The sequence below is a fragment of the Zootermopsis nevadensis genome, unplaced genomic scaffold, assembly GCF_977971745.1.
Source record: "Zootermopsis nevadensis isolate Lab colony 2312 unplaced genomic scaffold, Znev_1.0 Znev_ptg000022l, whole genome shotgun sequence".
Lineage (NCBI taxonomy): Eukaryota > Metazoa > Arthropoda > Insecta > Blattodea > Termopsidae > Zootermopsis > Zootermopsis nevadensis.
In genome coordinates, this window is record NW_028259154.1 from 23,471,942 (window position 1) to 23,484,119 (window position 12,178).

The 12,178-nt window shown below is 39.2% G+C and overlaps 1 protein-coding gene across 17 annotated transcripts in view; it reads right to left on the bottom strand.

Annotated features, from left to right (window-relative positions):
- The window catches only part of rg (A kinase anchor protein rugose), a 400,245-nt gene that overhangs the window by 231,678 nt on the left and 156,389 nt on the right, over positions 1-12,178 (bottom strand). For all 17 annotated transcript variants that reach the window (XM_087353730.1, XM_087353742.1, XM_087353732.1 and 14 more), the window contains exon 2: positions 6,606-6,710. In XM_087353730.1, coding sequence (XP_087209856.1) covers positions 6,606-6,710 — 105 coding nt within the window. The remainder of the gene's footprint in view (positions 1-6,605; positions 6,711-12,178) is intronic.

The following is a 12,178-nucleotide window of genomic DNA, read 5'->3' on the forward strand; positions in this document are numbered from 1 at the left end:
TATTCTCAAGGAAATCACGTGAATCCAGACACAAGATTACCAGAAAATTACATTCATTTCAATGTAAAATCATGATTACAATAAAAAAAAACGTTGCACCAAAGTCTGTCTTTTCAGGCGAATTCTAAGAGCCTCGCTTATTTGAATAATAGAAGATAAAAGGAGATGACGAAAACATCCCCAAAGACTATGTAACAGGGGCATTTCGCCCAAAATTATTACTACACCTTCATTACGGCTGACGGAAACAAAATTATTGATGTGACTATACTCTATTGCACTTCGGTATTATCGTTCCAACATTTAGGAATACTATTGACGCGTGTTCATGCGTCATCATACAGCACAGCAGCCGTGGAGCAGGAAACTGGGACCGTATAAATCTCCTCCGTCAGCACAGGATTCTGGTAGCTAAAGAATGAAACTTCTGGGGAACGCCAGCCAGTACGTCGTGCTGAACCTAATTGCAAGAAGTCAGATTTTTCATCCGGCTGTGTTGCACAGTAATGTCATAAGTCTTCATACAGTGCATTCGGCGAAGGATCGGATTACTGGCATCCATCATCCAGACTGACAAAGAACCACAAGGAAATACGACCGTAACTGACAACGCATCAATGCAATTCCGTAACTCTTTCCCATTTCAGACTAAGCAAACCTAAAAGTTTTGTAATTCTATTACAACTACATTTCCAAAAATTATAGAATTTCGAAAGCAAGGTATATTAAAAATGGCTTCACTTCACTAGAACTTACACCATATAGAAACTAAATATTATCGTATGTTTTATATGAAAGTAAATCACTAACATTCATAATATCTAATATAAATTTTTTAAAGCTGTTTTCATTGAGAAACATGCGAAACACAAAAAATGCAGATTCATAAATTTCCAAGCAGTTGAGTTGACACCGATATTTACAACTACGCTTTAAATTATTAAACCAGACTGGTTGCATGTAAGAAGTCTGAGATATCCCGGTGAGCATGTGGCTGAAAAATTATTTAAATACGCAGCCTTGTAACTCTGAGTCTCACGGCAAGAACGAAGGAACGGGGATTTCATTTTCTTCAAGACGTTTGAAGACGAGAAGAAGATAAACTCTAATGTCAATACTCTTAAGCCAAGTCTGTCAGGAGAACTGAAAGTGAATCGATGAAGTCGAAGATCGTCCCATAATAGAGACTGGTAGTAGGTTTCGCGTTATTTTTCTACGTGAGGTAAGTGAAGGCGAACTGTCACATATGGGACACGACTCTCTGTCACGGAAGAACCTTATCCGGAATAATTCGTGAGAACATTTCGCACATAAAACATTAACAAATATTTTAAATACCACTTAAATTGTCACTTGCATGGGAATTGAACTGATAATTACGAATATTTTATATATGAAGTACTCACGGTGTGTGTGTGTGTGTCAAATATGATATTTTGGGTTGTCACGCCGTGTGACCTTGCAGTTGGTTAGCAACGTTCACAGACGATATTAAAAATCCAAGGGTCAACGAGGAGGATAATACGTCATCAGCAGTCAACTCGAATCAATGGAAAACACTCTACAGGAAATAGTGGGTCTATATTTGATTTGAAATAAGCTTAATCTTGCATGAACTTTCCGATGTTTCAACAAGTAGGAGTGAAATTACTCTACAGCGGGCTTCTGTAACAATGAACATGAATGTTCGGTTTTCCATAACATGGAATTTAAGTTAATTCTGTTCCTAATATCAATCATACACAATTCGCAGAGTGCCTGTACTCCATTGTGTTACATGAGTGTGAAACCTGTTCACCCAGCCTAAGGTAAGAACAGAGGCAGGGGTTATTTGACAACAAATTCCTAAGATCCAAGGGATAAGGGTACGGCTGCTTAATAAAGATTTTCATATTCTGTAACCTTCTAATACTCCCACGACGATTAAATGAGATGGCACGAGCGGGATATGGAGATAGCCCGAATTTCATACAAAACTGTATATGGGGCACAACAGAAAATACCAATCGAGACACACAGATCTTCGATAAATACGACGTGAAAATGAAAAGAATTGGCCTAAAGTGGCTCAGTGCAGGAAATGTCTTCACCGGCTAGAAACCTATACACTTTTCAAGTACGTAGTTTCTGGCCTTCAAGCAAAATCCGGAAACACTGAATCACATACGTTTCTGATACGTTCACCCAATGGATTTTGATTCGATTTGTGTGGTTATCAGCCAAGGCTGAATGTGACAAAGGCATCTGAGATGGTCTCCATTCCGAAAAAAGAAAGATCCTCGCTGGAGAAACGCGCATCTGCACACACGGCGAAACGTGTACACAGTAGACAAAGAACAGCGTTCATCAGATGATCCCATCCAATTCCGCTCAAACAGGCAGCATTATTCTGGACGTGAGGAACGGATCAAGTTCCTTGCCACTCAGCTACACGCACTCGAGTTCAGTTCCCCGGAAACAGAAACGGGATGGATTTAAGTGCAAGCTTATATAAATCCAAGCCTCCGTCGAAAGGATTCTTTCATAGGGATCAGCGCACAAAAACTGGAGTTTGTGATTTTATTTGGCAGCTTATTCTTTTACTCCACGAGAATACAGAATAGGTCACTCAAACGCCGACCTACTTTCAATGTAAGCAAATGTCTTTATCTAATTAATGTGAACGCTGACGTATGAATGTTTCCGACGATGGTGTGTTATAATAAAATTAGTTTTGAACACCACCAATGCACGATAACAATTAGCTTAACAAAACTTTCCATTTATATGCTGAAAGCATCGTAATCAGGCTTTAAACTTACTTTGAAAAGCTTAACGCTAGTCGTAACTAAATCGATAACAGAGACATCGTCGTTATAAAACCCAAGAACCAAACTACAATGAATCTAGGCACGAAAACTAACGGGAGGTTTAGTAAGGCGCCGTTTGGCCTGACAACTTCTCTTACAGCACTGCTGTGCATGGAGTATAAACGAACTGCTGCAGGCGTTAATGTATTCTCACTTCTCTCAAGCAGAAAAAAATTGGCCAATCGATCTATGTCTCAGGCACGCACCCCGCGGTGCATATAAAAATTGCACATTCAAAGCGACCCTGCACCATTTTGAAAAAAATCCTTCCGGCTATATACATTTTAAAACAAAGAGGGAAATAAATTTTAAAAACTGTGAGAGGGAAGGAAAAAATAAAATTTTGACAGAAACGTCATAGAGGAAAACAAAACAAGAAAAGAAAATGACTTGAAGAAAGGGAGGAAAAGGAACAAATAAAAAGAAAAGAAAAAAGAAAACCAAGTAATAAGGAACGAAAGGAAGGGGGAGGGGAGGGGGGGAGTAAACAAAGTACAAAATGATGAAGCGAGATACAGGCCTACCACTTTCCAGACAAAGTGTTGAGTGCATGAGCACCCGCGCAAGTCTTTAATAACTATTATCCGAACACAATGTGTCGCGTCCCACAAATATTACATCTCTCTTACAAGTTGTACTCCGCAAGTATTACAGAACAAAGGCGGTGTACAAGAAGCGGAGTTAATCGATAACTCGACATGCTACACGGTACGCTATAACACGTGTTGTATTGGAGTTTAAACAGAAAACGGCGCGACAGCGATCACAGAAGATCAATGTCCAATAAAATCCCGTACATTGTCGTTGTAATATATCAAGATCGGTATAAAAAGTCGCACGGTGGTTATCGGAGATCACGGTTAAAAAAATTAGAACCAATGTATTCGTAATTCAGAGCCTCTGGGTAAGGCTGATTGAGTGTTTATTCCAGTCCGACGCTAGACGTCAGTGGGCTGACATGTTTACTTTGACACCATCTCCGAACGCGTATATTGATTCCCGTATTACAGTTAGGCTACATGTCGAGCCCATCGCAAAACTCCTGCATTTTACAGTTCTTAACAGTATTAGGTGACTCACGACGAAATTCCTCAACATGATTCTCTAAGGTCTGCGCTGACGGTAAATTCATCATACAAATATTATGACGCACCTATAATGTCTATTGTCTTGAGGTACATTTGATGTACACGTCGATTCGGCACTTCGCTCTGCTCCCGTCCTCCGGTGATCGGTTGTCAAACTTGCAGACTCTTCATTGGCTTTTATCTTGATATTAGTGACGATAATTTGGATCGAACTCGTGACTTTTAGAATACGACAATAATACACTAACAGATGATAACCACCTGAACACGGGAAACAGAGAGCCAATTCTCAAAAAAGTCAACAAACTATAAAATATATCTCGCAACATGGCTGTCGTGTAACGTGCAATCAGCGAAAATATTCTTCGTACCATTCACTACACCTGCCGTAAGTCCAAATTTCTTCCTGAGAATTCTGTTTCCATTCTTATTCTTCCATACCGAGAGAAGAAATTAACTCCCAATTTGTATTCTACAGACATTCAAATGGAAATATTTCGCAAATTCTCTTCTAATGGTATGGTGTCATTTACTATGAGATTTAATTAATACTGCTGTATATCCTGGATGCGGAGGTGCGAATATAAAATTAAGTGGAATTTCCGTCATTCTTCAACATCCAATTAAACTTCGTCTTCCGTACTATACAAATCGTCTCTTACCTACAACCGTTGTAGTGCTAACAAGTGAGATACGCGACGCCAGTAAACGAGTTTGTAAAATAAACGACGCCAACTGAAGAGACGTCGAACGACAGCGCACAAATGCAACCACAGACACTGCAATACGAAGAAAACAAGATGAAACCGGATATGATTCTTACTGCTGGGACTCCGGAAATAAAGCATACTGACATGATGGACATAATGTACCACAATTCACAGCTGTCCTCGCTACAATGGCACAGAATGAAACCGAAATATCTGTGCAAACACTGAACAAGTCAGAAAAAGTTACATTTCTGGTTCAATGAAGTCACTTAAAACTTAATTTCTTACAATTAACGCATAACGCTGATGACTTGCCTGTCTATTCGCATGCACTTTTACCTATAAATTTCTAAACATATCTCAATGCAATTCTGTATTTGTGGGTATAATTTTAAAAACGTTGAGAAAACTCCATTTCGCGCTGTATCGATCTAATAAACACTTCATTTACATTAAACTCATATATAATTACCAATGCAGATCTCATTACGACCAAACTAGTACTTCAGATATTTCTTATGTAATGTGTTGGCTATATACAGGCCTAGCAAAATCAAAGAAAGATAAAAAAAATTCAATGCAAGGTCAAATCTAAGCCTATGTGGTCTACTAACTTTGCAACAACTCATCTGTATCTGCAATAAACCAATGTGATTCTGGAAGTATAAATTTCCTTCCCTGCCTAAAGTTTTTGGATACGCCTAAAAACAGTGTCATGCTAAATCAAATTAACACAACAGGTGGAATTCCTAAGATGAGAAATCGCTAGAAACACGTTTTTAACATGACTGTACATTATGTCTGCCACTATATAAACTGGTTACTCCGCATTACAAATTCTCACAACTACTTCCCCAGAAAAGCACAACTGGTGCCACGGTTATAAGCTTCTTACAGCATTACAAACAGCACGGAACTTAGTGATGCAAAAGGAAACACAAAGGCGACGGCAAATTTCCTAATCCAGACAAATTAATACCCACCACGCATTAATGCATGAAAGACACAGCAAAAAGCAGGACACATGGCGAGAAATGTAGAAAATTGAAGAGAATGTGATGGAACAAAAACACAGCAGCTACATGTCGATAATAAATCAACCAGTTACTGTCTTGCTACAGAAAGTAAGTAATTACGTTATTCAAAGACTCTTCCTCAAATTCATACGGTATTGATACTCGAATGGTTGTGTAACTGTGAAAGATGTTGTGAAAAATGTAGAAAAACGTGACTGCCGCCTGATTTAAGAGATTTAACAAAGACCAACTGCCTGCAAGTCCTGACAACAAACACACAAGACCTCTAACACAATAGTCGAGATTCGAACATGGGACCTCCTGAATACGGATGAACGATAATCAGTACACGAAGAAGCGATGCACCGTAGTTCCATAGCGCCACAGTCACAACAGCAGGTAATCGACAAAATTTATGCCTCGCTCAATAATACTCACAGGAAAGACATAAATCTCTCTGACAGTCAAGATTTGAACAAATTCCTTCTGTTACCGAATGCAGCTTACATAGAAGAACAGGAACATCAGTCATCTTTTCCCTTCACTCTGTGCTACAAAGTCACATTTATTTTCAAAAGCTGGCGCTGACTTCCGTTGAAAGCCTTAAGTTACGTCTACCGCGAGTTCTACTTCGCTGATTACATTGCCATAGTACTGTGAGCTCTTTCGAGGGGCACGGATAAACACAAACCAATCAAGTAATAGTTTTCTTATTAATTCTGAAGTATATAGAAACAGCAGCTTCTTTTAATACTAAACTCAGGGCAGGCCTTTTTTTCTCTGAAGTGCTGGAAGGCCTGCACTTGGAGGTGGCGACTCACAAAACTAAGCTTGGCCTGTAGAGGATTACGGACGACGACAGACATGCTCGGCATAACGCCAGGAGCCGGCCCGAACGCACTACTTACACACGCCTAAGCGAATTTAGTTCCGTTGGCATACCTGTAGGTTAGGAGGGCAATGGTCCAGCAGTTCCAGCATGTGTTTGATGTTCTGAGCATCTTGGATCACGAAATTCAGCTCCATGTCAAACTCTCCTCCCACAAGCTGTAATAAAGCAGACAATAACCCAATCAGCACAACCATTACAACTAGAATCCTGCCTCTAATGTGCATTTGCCACAGTGAGTCGAGCACAAACCGCCAATGAACAAAGACCACGTCACTTTCACTCACAGTAACCAATTACTTCCAAAAGGTCATTGCAAATAGCACTTCTAGTAGGGGTATTGCTATAAGGTACGTTGGTTAAGTTGGGTATTGGGTTATTTAGAGAAGCCATTTCACTGCAAAAGGTCACTTAGCTTCCACAGGGGTATGAACAGCGTATTAATTAGTGCTTCAATGTATTCTGTGAAATTTAAAGTAGCACCTAACCAAGAACCATCTTACTTCAACTGTTAACGTCATCATATAATTCTCTGGACTAAAATTATTTAACGCGGTTAAGTTTACAAGAAGGTACTTCGTTTAAGGGGTATTAAATTTAAAAGATAATACAGTTTACGTTCGGAATGGCTTAGTATATTTAAAAACATTAATGTTATTATGTCATCTATGATCTAACAGGCACCACTGCACAATCATATTAAATTAAAGCACGATGGAAAAGTCTCACTCCGCTCAGATTAATTTCCAAAAGTACTCGAGGGCTTTCGAATAAAATTTGCCTGGAGAATTTTAATTTGGATCGTATCGGTCCAATATTACCATTAATTCACGTTCGTCAATATCAGACCAATGTTCATAGTTTTTATCAAAACTGTTGTTGGTCGTATAAAACACTAAAAGACGACATAAAATGAACAAAAATATATATTCAAAATTATATCAATCATTATTCGATACTAGAAACATGTAACGAAACACAAAGATAAATGTTTCTCTGACTCTGCAAAACGTGTAGTGCGATTATTTTGAAATAAAATACTCGTATCTGCAATAGATCAGCTTAAGATCAACCAGGTATGCAGAGTCGTAAAGAACGCATAAGGAAATCAACTGTATTACAAACTGAAGCACACAATAAAAGTTCCAGTCAGATTCAGGTCAACTGTAGGATGTCATGATCAGATATCCTCGTAAATAACAGGCTGCCTCACGGTCAAGACGGTGTGTGTCACAAGTAGCAGTTCTTGCAACCATCGAAGCGTAAAAAACCGTCCGTTTAAAGCAACATATAGAGAATTGCAATTCATATTCTGTGTGTAAATCGCAAGATCTGAGCGGTAGGCAATAGCATTCACGTCAATAACGATGACATTAGAACTGATAACTGGCTAAGAGAGTAAAATTCCAGAATCTGAAATACATGCGCCCTGTATTGCGCAATAATATCCCCCTGAATTACCAAAGTTTTGATATATCAGAAAACATTAATATCATAGTACGTATTAAAACACAATTCTATCGTTTTTCTATACAATTTCCCTCGTTCGGGTCCAATTAAGTGACTTGATTTCGTACTTTAAACCTGCTATAAATACAGACTTGGAGATAAAGAAAACCCGGGAAAAAGAAGTTCCTCTCAGACGTGGCTTTAATGGCCTCAGGAGCAACTGTATAGCATTCAGCAGAAATAACAGGTTTTCCACTTAGAAATATAAATTCAATATAGCCTCCCCCTAGGCATATATTTCTTTCCGGGAAAACTAAACAACATCGAGAGCTACTATTCCTCCATGACTTTTAAACTGCAGTTGGTTCAGCCACAAACTATCGACTTCCAATAGCATATATACGGAGTTAACACACTTCACACCAATATATCAACACGCATTCATAGCTCCCTTTCGTAACAATTCTATAGTCCAGCTACATATGAACCAGCATTCCACAGTTTACGACTGCTGGGAAGATGGATTTACATTCGACTCAACTGTAATCTCAAACGCCAAACATCAAATCACTGGCAGAAGTTACGTCAACTAGTCCTTAAGACTACTTCGATTATGCATATTCGCCACACAGCGTCTCACAAATATCTTCACAAGAAACCATTCTTCTAATCCCTACGATGGACAGGATATCTATTCATTATAGACAAGTGGACATCGACATACCACTTTCGAATCTTAAAAGATCAGACCTCGCAGAACACGTTTCATGTAATTCGACTTCGATTGCTGACATTAAGTCCTGGCAATTTATTTGCATTATTTGACAGACAGAACACTAAATAAAATAAAATAATACTATTCTACTTTCAAGTTGTTTTGAACAGCATTTGCTTTAAAACATCGCAATCCAAATGGCATTTATAAGACTAGAAATGTGGGCACTACAGTTAGTTATTTGCTTGTAATTGTTCTGTTTCCATTTTTACTGCAGCAGAAGGACTGAATACTTGATGCTCCTCTTGGGTAAAAAATATCACGTTACTCTATTATATTCTCGACATAACAATGCAGTCAGAAGATTGCAAAATCCCAGAATTCAGACGGTATCAAGAAAATACAGCAATTACCGTCTGTCGTATAATACGTTAACTCAAAATAAGGAATCATAAGGGCTCCTTCGAAACCCACAGGAGAAAGTCAACATTGCTAAATCTGTAACAGTAAAAACATAAATAAGAACTAGGGTTATTATAAACATCTTTCAAACCAGTCGGTGATGGTCATCTGGGTTGTACCACAGTGTGGACTTGTAGGTACGTAAAATGTTCCTGAGAAACACACTTGTGACCTGAAGACACAGACAGTATGTTGCTTCGAAACACTGGTAAATACTAATTGGTCCTCACGGCGTTTCGACCCAGCAGACTAGCATCGGCATCTTCAACTCCGCGAGAACCTCAAGCCTCCCATCTTTTAAACCTCGAAAGACAGCAAGCAACATGAATCGGAAAGACGCTCACCGTCAACCACATAGCACATAAAAGGTTAAAGAAACTGCTACAACGTGGTACTTGTATTTTGAATCTTCATTTGGAGAAAGTAACCGAAGAAGACAAAGCTGTATATAAGATTTGAGGTTTTCACAGCGGTGAGTATGAAGATTTCTGTCTTCTGGGTTGTTGCGCCGTGTAGTCTGGTCGATGTTTACCAACGTTTCAGAGGTCATACTGCATCCATCATCAGGGCGATGAGTATGAAGATTTCTGTCTTCTGGGTTGTTGCGCTGTGTAGTCTGGTCGATGTTTACCAACGTTTCAGAGGTCATACTGCCTCCGTCATTAGGGCGATGAATACAGAAATCTTCAAAAGCTGTATAATTTTACCCATTTTTATCAAATAAGTTAATAGCTAACTTCATGAAGCAAAGCTCTTCTTGGGATATTAACAGTCTCCTAACTAATAAAGAAACTTCCCACCTTTTAAGGAACACAAAGAGCTTGTTGTGCAGTCTTCTTTGAGGTCAAAAACCTTGTTACCGGTAACTCAAACCAAGGCCCTTTCAGTTTTTCGCAACTGCAAAAAGTAAAATCACGCTGTTTGGAATTACAAATTTGCTACGTGGAACCGGGTTATTTGATGGGGTTGCTTGAATGTGTGTGTCCCCTAGCTGTCGGACCATACTGCCACTTAAACGGGGAAAGGACCCGCTCATACGGGGCGGAGCGAGTTCTTGAGGACTCTTCACTGAAATCTGCTGCACGCGATGTTCTTTGGAACATATAGGGCTTATGTCACTGATCATATTCCGTTTCAAATTCTGTTTGAAGCCAACTCAATCGCGCTGTTCCTTCACGAATGTCAAACCTTCAAAAGTCAAACCAAGACTTTGAATTACGTAAACTAAATTAACTAACAATTTGCCACTCACGTGTCAATTACAAAGAAAGTAATAATTACATCTATATCGCTCGGATCTCACAGCCACGTTTGTAATAGCAAGGCGTAAAAGGTGAACGTGGATTGAAGTTCACGTTTAAGTAACCAGAACTCCTAGTTCCTATTCAGGAGGCATCGTCTTAGATTCTCGGGCGAAATTATCGTGACTGATAATTCTCGTTTCATTTCCTCCCGTAAATTGCGCGATAACTTACAAAAACCAAGAACACTTCCTTTCGATCGTTCACAGTTACTCTAACCTTCGACCTATATAATTTATAAAATGTCTTAAAATAAATTAAAATTAAACTATACTGGTAAGAGAGACGCCCTACAGCTGAGGTGAAAATTACTCGCCAGAATCCCATGCGTTTATAATGAGAATAACAATGCTCAGATGCGGTACGAATTATTCTCCGATTCGCTTCCACACAATTAACCCCGTAATTTATGTTTTACAACAGAGCATTAATACGCACTACACCTGTCTGAATGATGCCTAGAGCAGACACTTCACGACCATCGTCACTGAAGTGGGTCGAGCACGCCAGAAACACCAGCACATGTGACCACAATTAATCAATGTCTGTGAATGCATACAGAGGGCACCACACTCGTTAACCGAGTGCGTATGTCATCCCAGATGACGCCTCTAAATTAAAAAACCTAACAAAGCATTCAATGAACCGATCTAATAACACTTCAATGCGTCAGGAATAATTTGCGTTATTAAATTTTACAAGTAAAATTAATCAATTTCAAGCCGGGATATTAACTCTCTACTCGTATCACCAGGATGACGAGTGTTCGTTATTTAAAGCACTGTCAAGTACTAGGGCGACTATTTGGCGTTGAATGAAACAGAAAGATCTACTTTTATGTGGAATACCGACGAACTGAGGAGAACCACATACCACTTAGGATGATTGGCCTTCGGCCAGGATTCACAGCAGGTACAGACTCTAATTCTAACATTACCCACAAATATTCGGAAACTTACTCGAGAAAAACCGACGCGTTTAATAGCATGCGTCAAAAGATATTTCAGCTCGTACAATACTGCTTAATAATGGGAGAAGTATGCCTACTATACAATATCCCACAGAATCTTGTCTATACATGAAACAAATGAGCTTAAAGACTGTATAGATAAACATATGAATCATCCAGATAAGGGGACGCTTTTTCCAGCCTACATCTTCCACGATTTTCAAATTTAAATTACTCTGCATCGTGCCCACAGAATGTATTTATGCGTTCCATATTCTTAAAAAAAAGACAGTGATTACTACATAAATAGCAATGACTAATTGATCTTAGCAATGGGGAAACTGATACAGTCTTAGCAGAAATACGACAGCATATGCCATTCCTTACAAACAGTCCACACGATAACATGGATCGTTTCCCACTCTCATACGATGCATACAAAGACAGTTAGAAGAAATGACACAACAACTTCCAAGACGTCAACAAAATCATTCTCTGCGGAAACATAACTGCCTGTCCTATTTCTTCTAGATGCCATTTCCTTGATCCATCCATCAGTAGCGCTACTCCACATTTCCAGACGTCTTGCCTGTTAGCTCAGGAACCGGAAATGCTTGTTCTACTCCAGTCTCCCGTTACTGCAGTTCACTAAAAGCCAGCGTTCCTCAAATTTTCCGCGTCCTACTCACACTTAAAATTTACAACTGAAAGCTCTCGGCAGATTCTGCAACAGACTTTCATTTGTTATTT